This window comes from Homarus americanus, unplaced genomic scaffold (assembly GCF_018991925.1).
Source record: "Homarus americanus isolate GMGI-L3 unplaced genomic scaffold, GMGI_Hamer_2.0 scaffold39155, whole genome shotgun sequence".
In the NCBI taxonomy this organism is placed as follows: domain Eukaryota; kingdom Metazoa; phylum Arthropoda; class Malacostraca; order Decapoda; family Nephropidae; genus Homarus; species Homarus americanus.
In genome coordinates, this window is record NW_024737042.1 from 5,729,443 (window position 1) to 5,753,208 (window position 23,766).

At 38.2% G+C, this 23,766-nt stretch overlaps 1 protein-coding gene across 6 annotated transcripts in view; it reads left to right on the forward strand.

The window, feature by feature from the left end:
• Positions 1 to 23,766, forward strand: part of LOC121872621 (calcium-activated chloride channel regulator 1-like) — a 149,391-nt gene that overhangs the window by 80,387 nt on the left and 45,238 nt on the right. For all 6 annotated transcript variants that reach the window (XR_006090128.1, XR_006090127.1, XM_042375521.1 and 3 more), the window contains 3 exons: positions 105 to 261; positions 15,343 to 15,561; positions 17,934 to 18,050. Coding sequence is in view for 4 of the 6 variants with exons in the window: in XM_042375521.1 (XP_042231455.1) it covers positions 105 to 261; positions 15,343 to 15,561; positions 17,934 to 18,050 (493 nt within the window). In the remaining 2 variants the exon portion in view is untranslated. The remainder of the gene's footprint in view (positions 1 to 104; positions 262 to 15,342; positions 15,562 to 17,933; positions 18,051 to 23,766) is intronic.

Consider the following 23,766-nt stretch of genomic DNA (forward strand, 5'->3'; position numbering starts at 1 on the left):
CTTATTGAAACAAATTAGAGCATTTTATATATTTTTACCTTGTAATACTTTACAATGAAATTGTTGTAAATGTGTTTTAATATCTGCTTCCTTTTATGTTTTAGGGCAGAAGCAGATCCAAAGTTAGAAAAAATTGCACAGCTGACTGGTGGTAAAACATTCACAGTCAATGATATTGATGAAGGCCATATGTTGGAGGATGCCTTTGATGGAGCCCTGACCTACCAGCCACCACCACCCCGTAGTAACACCACAGTTACAGTATGATCCCATAATTTTTTTCCTCTATATTATTTGGTGATATGTTCAGTACCTCTACAAATTCAGTAATATCTCCATTAGATGGAATCTCTCAAACCTGGAACTCTCTGATAGCCGGAATCAAAATTTTCCATGAAAATCATTCCCAAAACCAGAATACTGTATTCCAAAAAAGTTTAGCTTTGGGAACGATTTTCCAAGGGGCTCATTTTCCAAAAAATTCCAAAATTTTTTCCCAATACCCGAAAAATTACAGGGTTGGGAATATTTTTTTGGGTTCGAGAGATGATGTAATGGGCAATGAGTGGAACTTCTGAAAACATTTTTTTATTGCCCAGAAAATTCCAGAAAATGATGAGGGATTTTTTCTGGCTTTGAAAGAGTCGTCTCGCTACCTGGAAATCTCTCATTCCCGGAAATGCTCTGCACCAATTGTTCTGGCTAACGGTGATATCACTGTTTAATAAATCTGGAATACTGTATTGTAATACAGTAATATCAAATGATGTTTGTTACTACCAAACTGATAGAATAAATATGAGTCATTGCAATTAATGACTTGAATTGAATTTTAAGGAAATATAAATCATATAAGAGATGCGGTGAACCAGTAAAAATAATGCAAAGTATAGACAAACTATGCATGAAAATGAAAAGCAACAGTTGGAGATATGGTAAATATTGTGAATGAGTGTAAAAGTCTCAAGCAGTATGCAAGTCAGCTTAACCTTTTTCACTGAAGATAAAGGTAGGTAAACCTCTATTTGTGATGGGGTTAGGTTCCTGAAAACCCAATCACAGGTCGAAATATTGTAAATGAGGTTCATTATAACATGGGGTTCAATGGGATAGGTTCCTGGCCAGTCGGACTCCCATATATATATCACCGAAAAAAAATCTTAGAATACAGTACTTAGAAGACTAATAGCACAATTAAACAACACTCACCATATCATAATAAACAAGTCTGGTCAACATCATATGTCCTCTTCAAGGATAAGAGGACTCTTAAGATGGAGAGGAGACATCAACCTGAGTCCCACACAGACTTTATTTAGGGAGTCTGAAGAGTGGGGACTGAAGGTGTAGCCTTCGTCCTGGTTTCAAAGGTGGCGAGCAATATGCTTGCCAGACATTTTCAAAGTTACATTGCTCACTTCAAAGTCACAAAAACACAATAGTAATGATGGGACTCAATTCTTTTACAAAAAAAGTAATAAATGTTGCAGTGGAGGTGTGATAAAGGATTAGTGGGTCTCATGTTACTGACCTGACCTGATCAATGTCAGGTGGGGTTGGGGATTAGTGGTCCCATGCAATGTCAGGTCACCCATTGTCAAGATGGGGATTAGTGGGTCTCATGACCTGAAGATGAATAAAGACAAAAGCTAAGTAGCAAATATATTCATGGCTCGCAAAAATGTGTATAAACTTTTATTCACAACATCTGCTCTAATTGTGTTAGAGAAATGAATTTGGTATCATTGCTTATATGGAGATGCATTCCTTATGATGTTATTTTTTTACATCTTTACTTATTAATTAATAATAAATAAACAATATTGTATCATGAATGACAAAATGAGTGACAGAGACAGGAGTCAGTGACAGGCAATGGGTGAGAGGCGACCCTCTGGGGCAGGTTGATGTCTGCATGGTTATTTTCTCCCCCAAAGGTCGTTTCATCCCTCACTCACTCTCCACAACCTCCTTTACCCAGGTGAAAAAGTATACTGTATAATCTTTTATTCACAGCATCTGTTTTAGAGGTGTTAGAGAGATGAATTTGATACCATAATAACCCTTAATAAATTCTCTCCTATACTTTTCCAATAAAAGATCCTTAAACAAAATATTTTGACATAACATAATGTTGGGGACTTTTGTGAAAAACCCTAAGAAATGTTGATACCAGAATCTATAAAATCAGTTCTAATTAAGTGAGAAACACCATTTTTTTTACTAAAATGCCTGTAATCCCAAATAATTTATTTAAAAGTTTGGTTAAATAAATATTTCTAAAAAACTAAAAACCTACCTGTATATGATAAGGGCGTGTGAGGCACCTCGCGAATGGAGCCGTTTGTCACAGTGGAATTCTCCACAGTTTACCCAAGTCTAAGCGATACATCTCACACGGACTGACACAAGAGCCATTTTTATTTACACAAACACCAATGTACAGTCTCGTTCAAGATTCTTCGAACACTGCTGGAGACAGCTGGTAACTCAAGGCAGTTTGTTTACTATAGTACCTGTACGTAGTAAAAATTATGAATGAATGTAAAAGTGATCGGTGATTGGTTACTTAGTTCCCCGTTGCTTAGTTAATGGTTGGGTTTTTACATTCATTCATAATTTATACAACGTACTATAGTAAACAAATGGCCTTGAGTTGTCAGCTGTCTCCAGCAGTGTTCGAAGAATCTTGAACGAGACTGTACATGTACAATATATTATAAATAAACAAAATAATATATATTACTTATGTCATCTTGGCGGGATGACGAATATCGTTAATGCAAATTTTTTACATTGCAAATAAGGGAGTGGTCTTAAAATACCTGTATCAGCATTCTTAACACAAATTGTTGTAGGTTAGGATATCATAAATAGAGGTTTACCTGTATGTGGATTTATTTTATTACAGTACACAGAAATATGGGTACAGGCTCAAGAAGAAAGATTCAGGAAACGGCTTGTGGGTAGTACTTCCCTGCACAGAGGATAATGGATGTGTTTCTGCATATGGCAGCCATTTTGGGATGACAAACAAAAAGGAAGATTTACAGTACATGGAGCTGCTGGGGAGTGATTTTCCCCTCAATTACCAAACACAGCAATCATTAAACCGAGAAAGTCCAGTCACATTGCAAAGAAAGGGTGTTAAAAAATTTAAATTGCTAAACCAAAGAATCATAAGTCGGGATTATACAGTACGTATATCGAGGGATTCCTGTATTAAAACTCTCCATTATATTTGATGTGTACAGTATATAAAATCATAACTGCTCAGTCATTTTTGATGCACATAAGTGTCAACAAGCGTGTGGAGAGCCTGCCAGCATGAAACATATTTATGGTGTTCTACTTTTTCTTGTTAAATTATTTACCTTATTTATCTAATGGCCACCTACTAGAGATGGCCATGCTAAGGTAAGGAGGCCAGTGGCCTGTGTAGGACCCCTCCATTATTCCTGATAACTTTGTCAAGGGCTATTTTGAAACCCAGTACTGTTTGTTATCCCACAGCTTGGGCTGGTAGACCATTCCATAGGTCTACCACCCTCTGTGTGAAGAGTATTTCCTAATGTTCGTTCTGCATGAGAACTTGGCAAGCTTGACTTTATGCCCCTTAATGTTGGTGGTTTCTAACATCACTAAGAAGTGGCTCGGGTTTATGTCTTACATGCCTTTCAGGATTTAGAAAGTTTCAGTGAGATCTGCCCTATTGTGCCTTGTCTGAAGGGCTGTTTCCTAAGGCTCTCAATTTACTTGGATAATCAGATGACATAGTTCCAGAATCATCTTAGTTGCTCTGTGTTGCACTTTCTCTAGGGATATTAAATCCTTCTGGAGGTTGGATTTTCATGCCTGTGTACATTGATCCAGACTGAGACATACTTGAGATGTGTAAATTTGAAGGAGCATTTTCCCATCTTTGTATTCAAAGGTACACTGTATAATTCCCAAATCTCAGTTTGATTCTCTCACTGCTGCCCCCACTTGTTGCGCCACCTTCAGTGAATGGTGAGTGTTGTTGGTGATGGTGAGTGTTGGTGGTGATGGTGGTGAGTGTTGGTGATGGTGAGTGATGGTGGTGAGTGTTGTTGGTGATGGTGAGTGTTGGTGGTGATGGTGAGTGATGGTGGTGAGTGTTGGTGGTGATGGTGGTGATTGGTGAGTGATGGTGGTGAGTGTTGGTGATGGTGAGTGATGGTGGTGAGTGTTGTTGGTGATGGTGAGTGTTGGTGGTGATGGTGGTGGTGTTGGTGATGGTGGTGATGGTGGTGAGTGTTGTTGGTGATGGGTGAGTGTTGGTGGTGATGGTGAGTGATGTGGTGATGTTGGTGGTGATGTGGTGGTGGTTGATGGTGGTGAGTGTTGGTGATGGTGAGTGGTGTGATGGTGGTGGTGTGGTAGGTGTTGGTGGTGCTGGTGAGTGTTGGTGAGGTGAGTGTTGGTGGTGATGGTGAGTGATGGTGGTGAGTGTTGATGGTGATGGTAGGTGTTGGTGATGGTGATGGTGAGTGTTGGGTGATGGTGAGTGTTGGTGGTGAGTGTTGGTGATGGTGGTGTTGGTGATGGTGAGTGTGTTGGTGGTGAGTGTTGGTGATGGTGAGGTGTTAGTGATGGTGAGTGTTGGTGGTGATGGTGGTGAGTGTTGGTGATGGTGAGTGATGGTGGTGAGTGTTGTTGGTGATGGTGAGTGTTGGTGGTGATGGTGAGTGATGTGGTGTGGTGTTGGTGGTGATGGTGAGTGTTGGTGGTGATGGTGGTGATGGTGGTGATGTGGTGATGGTAGGTGTGGTGGTGGTGCTGGTGAGTGTTGGTGAGGGTGAGTGTTGGTGGTGATGGTGAGTGATGGTGGTGAGTGTTGATGGTGATGGTAGGTGTTGGTGATGGTGGTGAGTGTTGGTGATGGTGAGTGTCGGTGGTGATGGTGAGTGTTATTGGTGATGGTGAGTGTTGGTGTTGGTGATGGTGAGTGTGGTGATGGTGGTGAGTGTTGGTGGTGAGTGTTGGTGATGGTGAGTGTTGGTGATGGTGAGTGTTGGTGGCGATGGTGAATGTTGGTGATGGTGGCGGTGTTGGTGATGGTGAGTGTTGGTGATGGTGGTGAGTGTTGCTGATGGTAGGTGTTGGTGGTGATGTGAGTGTTGGTGATGGTGAGTGTTGGTGGTGATGGTGGTGATGGTGAGTGATGGTGATGATGGTGAGTGAGTGTTGTGGTGATGGTTGGTGAGTGTTGGTGGTGATGGTGGTGGTGAGTGTTGGTGGTGATGGTGGTGGTGAGTGTTGGTGGTGATGGTGGTGGTGAGTGTTGGTGATGGTGAGTGTTGGTGATGGTGGTGAGTGTTGGTGATGGTGAGTGGTGATGGCGAGTGTTGGTGGTGATGGTGAATGTTGGTGGTGAGGGTGAATGTTGGTGGTGAGTGTTTCTACAAAAAGAGTAGCAGGGTTTTTCAAGTCATTTTGGGGTGAACTTGTTTCTCCAGTTGATGTCGCCATAGTTAAAGTCCCCCATGATAAGGAGGTGGCTTGGGTTGAGCATCGCCGCATTGTCTATTAAGGCTCTTTAGTTCCTTTGATTTAGTGGGCCACAGTTTGGGGATCTGTAGATACACCCGACGATAAGTAAGTCCCCTCCCTTTAATTTAATTTTACACCACCTGGACTCTTCAAAAACATCCTTTCCCTGTACCCTCGCCTGGCTGGCTCTAAGGTCTTGCCTATCATAGATAACCACACCCCTCTTGCAAGTTTCTTGAGAAAGGTTCGTAAATGAGTCACATCCAGCAATACTGAGCTTACATTCCTCTGGGTCGATTCTCATTTTCTTGTACAAAAGTTCAACAACTCCTACAATATCTGGTTGGTGTACCTTCAGTAGTGTTTCAAACACATTCTCTCTTATCAAGAAACGTGTCAGTATTAGTGTACATGACATTCAAGCTAAAATTTGTTCTCGATAACGTCTCTGCTCTTATTAGTAACCTCTCGCCCCCCCCCCCCCATTCTCAGAAGCTGCAGCATTTGCTAAGTACACTGTATTTTGCAGGGTGTGGTTAGAAATGTCATTGTTTACAAGGCGCTCGCCTCCTCCTTGCTGATAGGCGGAGCTGGTACCACCTCCCGGGTGGGTGGAGGGTGCGCTGCGGTCCCCCGGCCCTGTGTCGGCACACACTTGCTTCCACCACTCTCTCCCCGAATACAACCCATGTACACTCATCCCCGCTCCTCCTCTGCTTTAAGCCCTGCAGGAGCTTCCTGTGCTGTTCCCTCTGCATTACCGTGCGATCTGGGTGAATGAATACACTCCAAAATGCCTCACTCCTTGCAAAGTTTTTTACCTGCCGAATAATCTCCCCTTTCCCCTCCTCACTCACTAGTGTGATCCTGAGGGGGAGAGACTTGTCCCCCTGTTTTTGTTCCAGCCTAGTCACATCCTGAGGGTTTGATGGCATCTTCAGAACCTCTGTACAAATATTCTTAAACTGCATCTTATCATGTGTTATCTTACTCTCAGTTCTCTCCGCTTGGCTCTCAGGGACTCCAAAAACTATTACTGTACATTGTTCCTGTGCTGGAAACGTTCCCGTTGTTCCTCCTCTTCCCTAACAGTAGGTCCGTTAATTTTCATTTCTTTGACGCACTTCTTCAGCGTCCATAGCTGCTGTAGAACCTGTTCTGATCCTGCATTACTCTCTACCCGCCTCCCATGGCCCTGCTAATACCTCAGCATAACTCCTCTTAGCAACCACCTCCATTGGCGTGCACAATTGTGCTTGGTGGTAACAATGAGGGTTACTTAACTTCTAATAAACTTCACTATGTATACTGTACATGGTGTTACACAACTATCCCTCTCATTTTTTCTTAAATGTTTGGAACTTTGTCTAATTCAGAACTTACTTAGATATATCAACTACCGGTTCATTATCGCAACGGGGAACACTTCCTATAGTCTACTGTACTGTATACAAATTACTGCTATTGTATCCGTTCCATCATCTGTTCTCCACTTATTTTTTTTTATTCTTACTTCATGTCGTAAGTACAATAAGCTTTCTTTTAAGTGCCTGTCCTGTACATTGTACTGTTTTATATTTCAACAATTTCTTTTTCCAGATTCCTTCAACAGTTCTTAAAACTCTTGATGAATTTGTTGTCACAATGTAATCCACGAATTGAGTAATCCTTAACTTTTATTCATATACTGTACTGTATAAACTTTATCAAATGCTAGATTTTTTTTTGTCTCAGGAAGTGTTAACATGTCACTGTTAATTCCCGTTAGATACAATACACTCGCAAAATACCAGGTACGTATTTATTAAACAAACATATACAGTGGGGTCTCATTTTGCGCTGGTATATCATACTGGTGCTACACGCCTGCCTATCGGAAATCTGTGTAAGCGATGCTCTTTAACATGCGTTAAAATCACTTTACCTGTATCATACTGGACTTGCCAGACTTTTACTGTCGAATGACTTTGGATAACCAACTTAAACTTCCCCAAAATACACGTAATGTCACATAAACTGCATCTACATTATAAAATAAATATTTTAAGAAAGACGAGGAAGTTAATTATGCGACACTCCATGGTCTCCACCGAATAGTGGAGGTGTGGGAAGCTCTGGGAGATGATGGGGGTCCAGGCAGGGGGTGAAGGCTAGTCGGATTCAAAGCCTTCAAAATCAACTGCAGACCCTTGTAAAGCGACTTCAGCTTCATCACCATTCTCCAGAGTGGCAGGGTCATCATCACTGGATCCTCCTTGAATTGTTGAGGCATAAAATAGGCGGTGATGAGAGCTTTGCAGCGATGTTTAAACTCTTGGCAATGTTGACTGTAGGGTTCCACCAAACTGTCTAACTGCACTAAATTTTTCACTGTGTTGCAGGCTGGGCTAGCACTCATTAAAGCATCCTTGAGTTCTTCAACATTGCTGAGAACTTGCATCACCTGTTACTGAGTCATGCTTCCCTTGGTCTGTTCTATTATTTAATACTCTTATGTTATATTACATGGGGGAAAGGACAAGCGACCCTTGTGGGAGGGAGTGGGAGAAAAGTGACCATCAACACACCCTGCCTCTACCACTCTTCCACCTCCTATCTATATCCTCTGTAAATGTTTAAGTAAATAAGAACATGAATGAGAAATAAGGGATGAGAAATCATGTAAAGAAATAAAAAGAAAAATAGAGAAATAAATAAATTAATTAAAGAATAAATAGAAAATAGAGATAAGAATGAAACATGTGTTTGGGATTTTTTTTTTACTGTCCTGACCTGGTGTAATATCAGGTCACCCATTGTATATAAACTCTTCTATCATTTGCAGTAAAGATGGAGTGAGATTTTAGGGGTTTCATATTACTGGCCTGATGCATTGTTAGGTCCTCCATTGTTAGGGTGGGAAATTAGTGCATCTTATGGCCTGAAGATGTCTTGAGTAAAGATGAAAGTAATATACAGTACACTGTATCCTCGTTAATTTCGATTTTGGCTTAATTCATATCTTTTTCTTAAAAAAATTAATAAACAATTCGAATTTGGAATGAATCTGAAATAACCGTGCAGTTCCAAAAAGTCGATCATTATTACAGTATAGGAATATATTATGAAGTACAGGTACTGTAGATTAACATTCTTGGGTTTAGGGAGGTACTCTCCAGCGATGCGTTCAGAGTCTGGCTGGATACTTACTCACTGCACTTGACTGCACTACACGAGAGATAATTGTACATAATGAGCCATAGCAAGCTTGCTATTTGAGATAAAAAGGTGGGGTTTGTTGCTTTAGCATTGTAAATTAATTATCTACAAGCAGTTTAATATAAATAATCATTTAAAATAATTATTTCTATATATAAGTGCGAATAGAACAGAAAATGTTTGTTTACACTAAAGGAAAATGTTATTTCATGTAATTGCAATAAGAACTTTATTATAAAGCATACATATTTAGCAAAAAATAGTTAAAGAGGAAATCTTGTGAAATAAATAATATTTCACTGCATAATACAGTTAACCCTCACTTTACGCGGTTAATGTAACCCGGAGGGTCCCGCGTAAAGTGAATAACATAACATATGGGATTAATTGAAATGGAGTCCGGGCCGATCCCCAAACTCCACTTTTTGACGACACACAACTATGTTGTAGTAAAAATATTATCTTAACTTTATGATGGTATGCACACACAATTAATAATTAAGAGAAATATCAATAATATTAGGTTTTTTAACACTTACATTAGTAGAAAAAATGGCTGGGCACACGGGGATGGGCGGTTGGTTCCGAGGCAGAGGGCAGATTATTGGCCCTCACCTGTGTCACTTGTATCAATTGTATCACTATCCACCACAGAGGCTTGCAGGGCCTCTTTGTCAAACTCCACAAAGTCCATATAAGTCCATATCCTCACCATAATTATCACTATCACTGACTTGGGCCAGCTGTGGTGGGTGGCGGGTGAAGAACTGGTAATGTTTTGATGACTGGGCGACCTTGTGCGCACCATGTTCGCGCCGCTTACACAACATGGCGGATGGCGGGAGGTTTGGATCCAAAAATGGCGCGGCTCGCCAGCCGCTCTCCGCGTAAAGGGGTACACGCACCGCGGAATGTGAGCATCCTGGGTTCCGGCAGGGCACCGCGTAAACGTGGAAACGCGGAATGTGGGACCGCGTAAAGTGAGGGTTAACTGTAGTGGTGTAAATTGCGCATTCTGATGAGTACAGAAGATAATTGTGCATATTGAGTCATAGCAAGCTTACTACTGGAGATAAAAAAGTTGGACTTGTTGTATTAGCATTGTAAATACAATACCTACAAGTAGCTTTATATAGGCAATTACAAAAAAATTATTAAATCTATATGTAAGCACGAGTATAACACAAATTGTAATGCATGGCTGCCACTCAAGCTCCCCAATGCGAATATTCTTCGCTCAAAATTTTTATATTTTTTACATAAATTATACATAATGTGCTTATAAATGCTTAATATTTTCTAAATCCATATGAAATAATAATTGTAAATTATTGGTTAAATGTAATGCATAAAACTATTACATAATTTTTTTTACACAAATATATTAATTTTTTACTTACATATTGTTAGATGTTGGAGCATTTGGTGATGTTTCTCCCCCTCTCCCTGTCTTTCCCCTCCTCCTCCATGCCCAACAGTGCCGTACTTAGCCTGAACAATGCAACTAAATCGAGTTTCAGTGGAGTACTGTACAGGTAGTGTGCACTTTTGATAGAGATGAGCGATTACGAGGTAAGCCAAGATATGATGGCTGAGATACCACATGTGCAACACTTTTTATTTTTCCGTTTAGCCACAACAACATGCTGGGCAGTTCCTTTCACACTAGAAGTGCTTGTTGAAGGGCCAGATAAACTATCACTTGCACTAGAAGGGCCAGGGACACTGGGAGAGGCCTCAGGAAGCACCACACTTATCACCACGTGGTGCAATCTCCTTGTACTTTTTATGCGTTCCCACTCTTCCACCTTCGCCAGCAACACAAGGCATGGTTCAAAACTCTCACAACACTGTTATGAATAAATGATATTACTGTGATGAACGAGAAATCAGCACAAACCGCAAGAAAACAGTGGGAAATGTAGGTCAAGGTTACATCCTGTGCCGATGAACCACAAAGGCCAACTGGTTTGGTCATTCATGTAACATAGGTGCCACATCACACCTACATTGCCATATGTGTGTCTTGCATATCTAGCATTCATACACAAAACATAAAATTATTTTATTGCAATTTTTTAGTTCATATGCAAATGTGTATATGAAAACCCTAAAGTGATAATTTAGATCATATGCAAATTTACGTATGAAAACCCCGAAAGAGTTAAGATGAATGAATAAAGGAATAAAATATGAATTATAGTAAGATACAAAACTAAGTTTGGGTGTGTAGGTAAGGGATGGTGAAGGAGGGAGGGAGGACAACTCACCACCTCCCGCTCAGCAGCCCGCGATCCCTTTTACAGTATAACAACAGTGTGCAATTTCACCATAATTCCCATATTATTTAGGTTCATCTGGTTCCGGGTTAATAAAACATTATTGAAAAATTATTAGTTTTACCCCAAAAATCCAACACTCAATCCCAGATGAGTTATTACGGTTTCTTGGTTACAGTAGAGAGTGGTATCAGCTGATCGTTCCTGCGTTTCCTAACTGTTGCCAGCACTTACTATCTCTCAAGCACTGGATTTTTCAGTAATTTGAGTGCCCCAGAACCCCGTTTTGGTCAAATCAACCTAAATAAGCAAAGGATCACTGAATTAATGCTATACCGTTACCTGCGCTACCCATGGCTTTCCACGTAAGCTATAACTACGATCATATTTCAACCAATTGTGTAAAATGAGAACCCACTGTACTGAATATACCTTACCAAATGTTTTGGTTGTTTCATTTTGCTTTTTCCATATTAAAAGGTTGAACCCATATCTGTATAACTATATAAGTATAGAAAGTTCCCTTCTTAGCATGGAAACTTTTGTGATATTTAACATTTTAATGAGACTGTTGTAAACATTTAACCCTCCCATTGGCAGCTACTTTTGACATTAAAATACTGCCAGGGAAGTTTCTTTTAACTAACCCAAAACTTTAATAAAACATTTCAGTAAAAGAAACAATAAATATAATATCAAAGTTTTATCAAAGTTACAATGTATTAAAGTTTGTGTTATTTATGGTACATTGCTCAGAAAGATCACTCACTGGGCCATCCACGATGTTGACAGCCCACAGCTGACATTCATAGAAAATTACTTATAGGCAGCAGGAATTAGAACTATGAATTAACAGTACAGTACTGTACATGAAAGTGGATGTGTGGAATTTTATTTATTTTTTTATTAAAATAGAAATACAGTAAGTATTCCCCATTAAGATAAAATTCATACGTACTTATCAACTCTGTACTCATGTCATAGTATTATGTGTATTTTTAAACGTAAACAGATTTTTAAAAATCTTCTGTTATACAGATACATGGGGTACCTTTTTTATAATACTGTACAGTATTGTAATAATGTTAGAGGGCAAAAAAAAATGGGGGCCAACTACTAACTGGTACAGTACCCTCTAAAAGTTAGTACAGTACAGTACAGTCAGTCCTCGACTTACGACAGGGTTAGGGACCGACGACCAGGTCATAAGTCTAATTGGTCGTAAGTCAAAAATGCGAAAATAATACATAGAAAATCTAAAATGAAATACGGTATAGTAAAAGTAATTAATAATGAAAAATGAATAAAGTGTTAATGTGCACTTACCTTTAATGTAATCAGCTGAATGCACACGGGGCCTCAATAATTTTTTAATTAAACATGGAGACTATATTTATTGGATGAAGCAGAGGAGAAGACAGGGCTGGGTGGGTCATCAATTTCACTTTCTTCAGACAGGCTAACAAACTTGCTTGTTGAAGGTATTGGATCATCTTTAAGGAGTGAAGAGGCAGCAGTGGTGAGGCATGAGGAGACAGCATTGAGGGACTTCTTAAAATATATGTCCAATTTAGACTGCACAGTTTGCCTTTTCTTTTCATTGTAAATCTCCCTGTAGCAAGCAAGTGCATCTTGGATCTGTCAGTCAACTTTTGCAAAACACTCAAAATTTTTATCCATTTCTTCAAACATTTGCATTCCCTTATTAATAGTAGCAAATGCCTCTGCCCTGTCCTTCAAAATTGTTGATATTGTCGAGTGAGAGAAGCCAAGGTTGAGTGAAAGGGTTGCTACTGTTTTTCCATTTTCATATTGCATTATTATTGTCATTTTCAACTCAAAAGTAATTGACTGTTTCTTTTTCTTCTGAGCACCACCAGAACTCTCACTTTAACGCTTCTCAGTTATTTTAAAGGGAATTAGAAACGAAAATTTTGTCAGTACAGTACACAGCGTGATCACTAGCACCAACGACTGCCAAACACCAACTGAGCGGACTACGGCGTGGATGCTGTACACTACGAGGTGGCCAAGCCCACGCCACACTGTCGTACGGGATGGAAACGTTTTGGTACTAGAAAATACGTACGTAATTTGAAAACAAAATTATACGACTGCAGCGGTCGTATGTCCGGGTGGTCGTAAGTCGAGTAGGTCGTAAGTCGAGTAGGTTGTAAGTCGAGGAGAACCTGTAGTTTGATTCAGACTTTATCAGACAAAAGCATCTTGTTAAACACCAACACTCAAAATTTTTTTAATATTTGGGCATAAATGTGGCATTATCCCATGCCCACATAAGCTGTTTTCCTCTTTTAGGGTGTAGAGGTGAGAGTGCGAGGCAGGTAGTCCAGATGTAGGCTTGTCTTATTAGCTGATACATTGTAAATCACAACTTTTGTCTGGTTTCAATCACTTTCTCTCTCAATACTCACATTATTTTCGATCACACTTACTTCAAAATCACTATCATGATCCTCATAAATATGTAATATAAGTTCCTCATCCCACCATTCACTTTTTAAATTAGTACCATTTAGTAGTACATAAGTTTCCCTCGAGGGCATATTGCACATGCCCATCTACATACATACAGGTACAGGTACTGTATCCCTCCCTCGAGATATGAATTGGTTAGGTTCCAAAAATAATATGCGTTAGGTGAATTAATGTATCACGAATAGATAAACATATGGAAAAAATAGGGTTCGGTTCCCAATGACAAAAATACCCCAATATCATACCCCAAAATCATGAAATCGGTTCACAAACAAGAACAAAATTTTACCTAAATAATGATAAATAGTATACAACTACTACTCTAATTTACTACCTATTACATGAAAAAAAAATACTGTTTAACTTTAGCATTAGTATATAACCTTATGGGAGGGCAGTCTGGGCTCTCCACCACAAGGGGGTGGGCTGAGTAAGGGTCTTACTTGATGAGATGAGGAGGGTTGTCCACCTTATTACTGCTGTCTACCGAGGACGCCACAGTCACACCAGATGTGGAAGGAATGGAAGAAAATACGTTTGTAGAAGGAGTGGGACTGGAAGCAGAAGGTATAGGTAGTGGCTTGAAGGTGGTGATGCATTTGAATAAAGAGGATATGCTGGGTTGTCTGGCATTGCTGCTCAGTTGTTGTCGAATCTCAGTGTTGACTCTGATGTCCCTCTCCACACTTGAGGCAACTGCACCACTCCTTTCCATGGCCCAGAATAAATTGAACTCCTTATGAACGAGGTCAAGGTCTTCATTTTCAACCTTGAGAGTGAGTGGGCTCTTTGGCTGTTTCTCCTTCAAGTTGTGAAGATTTGTCCAATGCTTGAACCTTTCAAACCACCAAGAACTGGCCTTAAAGTCACTCACAATGGTTATCTGGTCAGCTGTGCTGTCTCTCCTGCAGTTTTCCCAGAAAGACAAAGCCTTCTCCTTGATAATGAGAGTGGACGGGGCGCCACATGAAGTCTGGTCTTCTATCCACAGCTGGAGAAGATGCTCCATGTTGTCCATCACAGCTTGCTTACTCCTACTTACATAACGTTTCCAACTGCTTTCTTGATTTCCTCAGCATGATTGTAAATTGTGGCCACAGTATAAGCAGCTAGGTCAAATTCTTTCTCAATCTTGGTAGGACCATCACCGAGTTCATGACATTTAATTACCTCCAGCTCTGTCTCAAGAGTCACAGCCTTCCATGGTTTCTTTAGGGTAGCCGAATATTTAGCAGAACATTCGGATGCCATAACAAAGGGCACAACAAAAGAATGATACAAATACACATCGATAAAGAGAGATCACTTCACATACACAATGTATGGAAGGATGCAGGCTTATGGGAGATGCAGGAGGGGAGTATAATTAGTGAGTGAGAATCTATCTCTGCACTTCTCTCCCCAAGATGGCCATGTCAGTTGACTCCTGGCCTGCAAAATTTAAATTCTTGCCCAGCCCAAATTCACTTAAGCAGAGGAAGCTTTTGTTTCTCGAAATAGTGATGTCAGCTTAGGAAATTTGTATAAGCAAATTTTTGTATCAAGAATATTCGTATCTTGAAGGATACCTGTACTGTTTATTAACATTATTATGGATAATGATTATGAAAGTGAAAAAGCAAGCATGGATTCCCTACCAACTGGGATTGGGTGACCATGCATATATATGTGTGAAAACCTTATAAGCGTGTTAAATAAATGTTTTGTAAAGCCCCAGATAAAAGAAGGATTCCTGAGATTATTTAATTTTTCATTTTACAAAGTTAATATTTTTTGTAAATATTTTCACCACTTACCAGCCCTTTGGGTGGTTAGTCTATCTAGTGCATTAAACAACACATATTTTAATCTTCAGATCCACGAGGAAGTCTACAGAGGCACCGAGCTGCAAACAGGTTCAAGCTTCATGGTGGACTTTACAGTTGGGCAAAACCTGGTGCTTAGGCTAGACACTGATGATCGATACCATGTTACTCATGAACCTCACTTGGTGCGTCCTGATGGGAATATTGTTGGGGGTGCTGTCTTTGATCCAAACACCTTCACATGGATCCTCAAAGTACCAATGGCAGAGGTAAGTGTGTATGTCTGAACAGTGGTGAACTTGTAGAGTACAGTATTGAAAATGACTTAGGAAGAATTAATGAGAAATTTCAAAGAATGAGATTATGAAGTAACGAGCAGTTTTGAGTGACGAAATTGTATTAATTATTTCAAAAGAGGACTTTGATTTTTAAATGCATGTCAGTGTTTAAAAGATTCGATTTATCATGCTGTCATTTTAATGGAAATATTTAAACTACCTGTAGTATATTTCATTATTAAATCAGTTTAGTTTTTCATTGTACAGATATCAAATAGCCAAGGTAAAATTAAAAATATAAATATTCCAAAGTTAATATATTTTTTGTAAACACTAAGTACACGTTTTGGCATCCATATATTCGTGCTAATTTTTGTTTGACAATCAATTACTTCAGTTTATTAATTCACATTAATTTTTCATTTATACTGCACAATCCCTTAAACTTCAACATTACTGCTTATAATAGTCAGAATATTTCCTATATAAAGGCATCCTTAGTTTATTTTTTGGCATGCATTGCACTTAGTGGAAGGAATCAGTATTAGCTTAAGATTGTTAGGAAATTCTGTTTGGAATTTGAGAGTTGTCAGTTGGATGGAGGTGATGTAAAAAGGAAGGGTTCCACTGTTGTAATGTCTGTGAATTAAGGTGCCAATACAGGTACAGGTATCATTTTATTGGCCTTAATCATTAACTTTAGATACAAGAGGAAGAGATAAGTAACAGTGAAAATGATGTGCTTTAAATTTAGATCACTATGTGAAATGTTGGACTGAGGGTTTGCTAAGATGGTATGGATATATTAAGTGAATGAGAAACAAAAGCTTGCTAATGAGAAAATATAATTAAGTGGTGACTAGTATGAGAAAAAGGTGAAGACCTAAAAAGGAGGTGGAAGAATAGTTAAGAGAGGTCATGGATGTGGGTAGGTGTAACATTCAGAAAGTAGCAGTATGTGCATGACCAGAAGTTTGACCTTGAGTAGGTTTGGAGTATTAAAGGTGTTGCTAGTGTGGCACACTTAGGTGTTGTATGAAGTAATAGGGGTAAAGAAGATTGATGTCCTTAGACCTTTTTGTGGAAGAGGAGCAGCATAGAAAAATACACATGAGAAAGGTAATTTGAAAGATCAAATGATAGAGTGTGAAGGGAAAGTTCGGTGCCCTTAATCATGGCCACTCTGTGCTGTAGAGGGAAAGGATTTTAAGAGTGAAGTTACAGGAGACCCTTGATAACTCTGAATTTTATAAATCATAATTATTTTATACATACTATACCTGTAATTTGCAATATCCCGAGTTATGATGATGCAATCTCAGAATGGCACAACACATGGTGCCCACATGGGAGGCTCTGCTGCTCAATTAAGCATCATTCAACCTAGTGTGAGGATACCCACCCCCAGTCACTCTACTTTTTTCACTGCTGTATTTGTGCAAAGTGCTATTCAACCCTCAAAGATATGGCTTCGGCACCATCACCAAGGCCTGGTAAGAGGAAAATGAAGTTGAAATCCCTGAGTATTGGGGTGGGTTGCAAGGGATTATTATGAAAACTGAAAGAAATGAAGGAGGCAAAAGACTGGAAGGAAAGTGCCTCAATAACATGGAAAATCATATAATTCAGGATTGTTAGAGAACCATATACAATATTATGAGTTATCAAAGGTTACAGTAATTGCATATAATGAAGGAAATAGAGTGTTTTAGATAACTAAAAGTAGATTTGTTAGCAAATGAAATGATGAGCAATGAATAGAAGCACCAAATAAAGATAAAGATAAAAAGTCAAAATTGAGGACATACAGGGGAATCATTAAGACAACTTTCTTATATGGGTGTGAAGCATAAATTCTGGATGCAAGAGGAAGGTACAAATTATAGGTGACAGAAATGGCATGCTTGAGAGTAATACAGTATATGTTGTGAGTAGGATGTAGGGAATAAGAAATACAGATACTGTGTAAGGAGATGTGGTTAGGAAGGAAGTGTTAGGTATTCAACAGGTGGTATAGATACATTGAAAGAATGTAAAGTAAGAGATTTTTTTAGGGTGTATGATTCTAAGGTGGATGGTAGGAGAAGAGGGGAATACCTGTACCTAAAAGGAAATGGCATGAAGGACGCTAGAAATGTAAGGATGAACATCTGGAAAGTATCAGAGTACATGAATTAGCAGAGGGCATGGTATCCAGTGATTATTTACAAAGGACATACTGCTGATGGGTGATATTGGTTTGTGTGAAGTGACGGGTAGACCACATTTGGAGCCTTAACATAGAAGGGGAATACCACAACAAATAAATAGAAAGTATGTGAGTGCACTTGCTTTTGATTTCAGCCAGTTTTTTTCCTCCTTAGCAAGGAGAGTGGAAGTGGCGGGTTGGACTGTCTGGCTCTGCAGATAAATTTATTCGATTGAAAGTGACTGCCATGACCCGTGACCCCACTGTCTTCCCCATCACCACCAAAGCCTGGGTAAGAATCTTTGCTTTGTTTGCTTTCACTGTAATTCACATCATAGCATGGCCATTTTAAGTCAAAATAACATTTACAATATTAGGCTGCAAGTAGAAGATTTATTTTAGCCTCAGTTTCATATCAGTAAACTGAAAGGCAATTTTCTTGAGGATAACTGATTTCTGAAAACTTATTTGGTACAGTATTATTGAATCCACCTTTGTATAATTCATTTTTTCTCATCTTATTAAGAAATTTCGATTTTTGGAGAACATTCTAGAATGGCAATATGGTATCGTTACTTCATACTACAGTCGACCCTTGTTATTTCACATGCCAAATATTTTTGCATTCTTTATTTCATAATGCCCTGTACACTGTATTACCTGTAGTCTCATTTACAGGTATACCTGTGGCAACGAAGCCTCTTTATTGTGAAGTTTGTTTGTCTTTCTCTTTTTTTGCTTAAAACTAAGAAAAATTATAAATAACAACAAAGAATTCTAATGGAATCCAATAAGAATGCACTGCCATAGTTGTTTGTTTTCATTTCAGCCAATCACAATGAACTGCACAGCTGAAAACATAACACTTATTTTAAGACACTACTTTTTCTCACTTCAACCCTAATTCTATCATTTTAAAAGATTTGTTATTTAATTACAGTATTACCACTATACAGTATACCAAAATTTGCTATACAGTACATTTTAGTCCCTCGCCAACCACGGGGGTTAGGTTTCTGAAAAGACCCATGGTTGGCAAGACTAAAGGCTTATTGAAAATAGGGGGATTAGGTTGTTCCATCACTCATTAATACCTGTATTGTATAGACATCAACAAATGTCCTGTCGCCTCTTCTGCTGTTGTACGAACCTTGAGATTCAGATTCATGAACCAGTAGACACTGATGCATTATTCAGTCCACAGCTGCTTCAGATTCACGAGTCTGACTCTTGGAGTTCGTGCAACAGCAGAAGAGGTGACAGGACATTTGTTGATGATTGTACATTGAATTAGATTTTAGTCAAATACACATAAAATGGCTTATAAAATTAAATACAGTAGTAATATAAATTTTACAGTACAGTCAGTTCTGCTATAACGCGATAGTTGTGTTCTTGTAAAACATCGTGTTATAGAAATTCGCGTAATAGAAATAACAGGGCTTACGGAGAAAATAGGGTTAGGTGCAGATTACTACTCAAAATCGAAAAAATTTAGTAGTTAGCCTTACACAAAGGATAGCACAGTCTAAATAAATGTTACATTCATATCTAATAATGAAATCATACAGTAAATATAACACTTTACCTTGAAAAAATATGAATATAACTTGATGGGGGAGAAGGGTGATTTTGAGATAGATAACATCGAGCTTCTCTTCAAGGGTTATAGCCTTTCTTTTACGATCATCACTGGGAATGCGATCACCAGTACGCTTCTTGGAGATATTCTTCTTTACCATATTTACAGTTAATACCACAAAATTGGAGAAAAAGTGAGCAAAAATCGCGTTACAGCAAACAAGCGTTCGCGTTATACAAATATCGTTCCTCTATTCATAAATCGCGTTAGAGCCAATTCGCGTTGTCAAAACACGCGTTATAACAGAACTCACTGTGCATCTCTGTGGAAATGGTATGTTGCTAAAATAAATTAGAAAAATGAAGAGCATAGATGTGTGAAGAGCATAGGTGGTATGTGTGTGAAGTGAATGTGTGTGTGTGTGTGTGGACTTGGCTACATCTCCCTAGCTCTCTCCTTACCAGGCCAAGCTGTGCTATTGTTATTTTTCAACTCATATTTTTGGATAGATATATGCAATTTCATTCCATTTATTTGTTTTATTTATATATATACATATATTTACTGGGTTACATGCACACACAATCATTCAAACAGAATGTGCAAAATAAATAAAAGAAATGATTATCATAAGGTCAAAACATAAAGGGAATACATATTTCTCGGGAAGCGTGCTCCTGTCTCCTGTGTCCTTAGTGAAATGATTGCCAAATGGCAATGCAGTATATATTTTTTTATTAGTAGGGGAATACTGTACCTCAATATTTGCAGCCCCACTTATCCACATTTGATATTTTACCACACATATTCAATATTCGCAAAGTATATCCTGCTTATTTGAAAATGTATAATTACAATACCCTACAGTAATATTTCACACAGGACAGGCTAGCCACAGCTCTTTCATTCTGATGTAAGGCTCGCTTCATGCACAAGTATTTTATTTCAGTTTAGAAATTAATGAAGTTTTTATGCATATACCGGGTAGTCTTAATAATTCCTTTACAAATTTTAGTAGTTACTAAACTTGAATTTGTTTAGTATTTTTAATTGTGCACCATTATTGAGAGAAGATAAATTAAAGGTAAGCTTTTTTTAAATGTATGGTGTGAGAATTCAAAATTTAATACTTACCAAAGGGATTTACCTCTAATGCACCAGCAACTGGGGTTTCAATAGCATATGTTGTACTAAAATAAGAAATATAAGCATGTTCCATGATATATACAAACAAAATATTTAATTTTCTTTCCCATGTAATATTCACTCATTTGGTGTTATTTTATTCTTCGTTTTAACTGCATCTTCTAGTTTTTCAGAGAGAGTAACACTTCTGTTTTTGTTATGGAAGGCCTCTCTGCTCTTCCTTAATTTTTGAGCCATTTCCTCACACTCTGTTTTCTTTGATTCTAACTGTTTCTTTCACAAAAATTTCCTCTTACTTTCTTCCTGCTGCAACCTCCTCTGCTTTAACATGCTTCTATACCTACTGCTGGAGAGTTTTATGTTCCTACACATCATAGGGTCCCCCTCCTGGGGGACACACACACATGCCCTACAGCCCTGACCTCCTGAAGAATAGATACAAATGCCCGACAACCCTGACCTCCTGGAGGACACAAAAACATGCCCTACAGCCCTGACCTCCTGGGGAACACACACAAACATGCCCTACAGCCCTGACCTCCTGGGACACACACACACACACACACACTAAATCCCACTTCTTGCACTGTCACTATGTTGAAATGCCCTTTAGTTTGAGCTTTTCCCCATCTAGTTATTATATGTCTTATTTGTATCACTTATGTTACTTGTATGTTATTTGTAAATCGAAACCCATTCCCCAATTATGTAACTGTATATTTTCAGCCTTCTGGCTGCTATGCTCTTTCAATAAACCGTTAATTATTATTATTATTAATATTATTATTATTATTATTATTATTATTATTATTATTATTATTATTATTATTACACACACACACACACACACAAAACCCTGATCTCCTGGGGGATACAAACACGCCATAGTAAATTGCCTAAACAACTATGAAATATATCATGGGTTAAAGAATAAATTGTTATCATCAGAAAGTGCAAAATGATTATGGAATCTTAGGTATATTGAAAAATGCTCAGCCCCTGGCAGGGGAGGGTGGCTCAAGTGGATAGGGTGGAGGGGCATATTATAATGCTTCTAATAGTGGTTGTATGACGTCATTGATCTTTAGTCAATGAAATACTAAAGAATCGATGAATAAGAAATAGAGTATATAATGTAATGTATGAACATGTAGAGTGCAGCCACTATACTCAGTATACAGTACTGGTTCATCGTCCTTGTGTGGCAGACCTATCGATCCTAGAGGGCCAATTATTGTTATTTATTGTCAAACATTTCTTTCATCATAGTTATGACACCCCCCATCCTCCCCCCCAAAAAAAAATCTCAACGTATCTACACTATTCATGTTGGTCACCTGAAACGAGGGGAAAACACCTGAAAACAAGAAAAAAATGAGAAATCACATCCCTGGTAAGACCTGACATAATGATCATGTGTGTGTGTGGAATCGACAGGTCGCCAAGTTAGATGTCACCATAGCTACATCGCCTGTCTATTGCGTGTAACCAAGTAAAAAAAATGAAGTTACGTATATCTACCCAAAAATACAAGTTGAAAAAGCAGTTTTTTTCTTAAAAACAGTTTTTGCTCAATCCAGAATGCAACGTCAAGCTTTATACCTAGGTCTGTAAATGCCTATCATTAATTTGCCAGGCCAACATACAGGAAATTAAAAATCTAATAATTACTTAAATACAGTATTACCCCGCTTTACACGGTTTCACTTTCCACGATTTCTCATTTACGTGGTACCTTGCCAGAACTGGACTTTCACTTTCCGCGGTGCATCTACTCATATACGCGGTGAAGTATAATTTTTTTTTTTTTATTTAGCTCATAAAATTCATACAAATTACCCGGCCAGAATATAATTTACATTGCTGGAATTCTTACAATATGATGATTATTTTGAATATAAACATCATGGATTTTGCATTAGACATACAAATTTTAGATCTAATGTAATAATTTGGTTTATACAAAGCAAATATTTTATCGTTTGTGCAGAATATATGAAATTTACATTCAAAATATTCCCTGATCTGCAAGGAATCCAGAAATGTCAATTATATTATCCTAACTTTAGTCTGAGTTATTATTTATTTCTAAAAATGTAAATATACTATTTTTTCTGAAACGCTTCTCTGGTTGGGAGGGAGAGTGGGGAGGGAGGGAGGGACCGACCCAGCTAGGGCAGAGTATTTTGATTGACAGATAGTGTCCTTGAAGAATATTTCTTTGTTTATTTACTGAAGATATATGTTTTAGCTCATAAAATTCATACAAATTACCCGGCCAGAATATAATTTACATTGCTGGAATTCTTACAATATGATGATCATTTTGAATATAAACATCATGGATTTTGCATTAGACATACAAATTTCAGATCTAATGTAATAATTTGGTTTACACAAAGCAAATATTTTATCTTTTGTGCAAAATATATGAAGTTTACATTCAAAATATTCCCTGACCTGCAAGGAATCCAGAAATGTCAATTGTATTATCCTAACTTTAGTCTGAGGTATTATTTATTACTAAAAGTTAAAATCTAGTATTTTCACCCAAACATTTCTCTGGTAGGGAGGGAAGGTGGGGGGTGGGGGGGGAGGGTTGGGACCGACCGACCCAGGTGGCGTGAGTGTGAGGAGGGGGGGGAGGCAAGGTGGGGTACTTTGATTGACAGATAGTGTCGTGAAGAATATTTTTTTTTTTATTAACTGAGGATATTTGTTTTAGCTCATAAAATTCATACAATTTGCTCGACCAGAATATAATTTACATTGCTGGAATTCTTACAATATGATGATCATTTTGAATATAAACATCATGGATTTTGCATTAGACATACAAATTTTAGATCTAATGTAATAATTTGGTTTACATAAAGCAAATATTTTATCTTTTGTGCAAAATATATGAAGTTTACATTCAAAATATTCCCTGACCTGCAAGGAATCCAGAAATGTCAATTATATTATCCTAACTTTAGTCTGAGGTATTATTTATTACTAAACGTTAAAATCTAATGTTTTCCCCCACACATTTCTCAGAGAGGAAGGAGCTAGTGAGCTGGGAAGAGGGGCGGGGGGGATTTGAGTCCATTATTTAAATGGACATTAACCTGGTGACTGTATTTCTCTTAAATATTAATTGTGTGAGCATACCATCATAAAATTTAGATGTTATTTTTACTACAACATTGGTATTGTGTCGGAAAAAGTGGAGTTTGGGGGTCGGGCCAGTCTCTATTGGAATTAATCCCATATGTTCTGTTGGTCACTTTACGCGGTT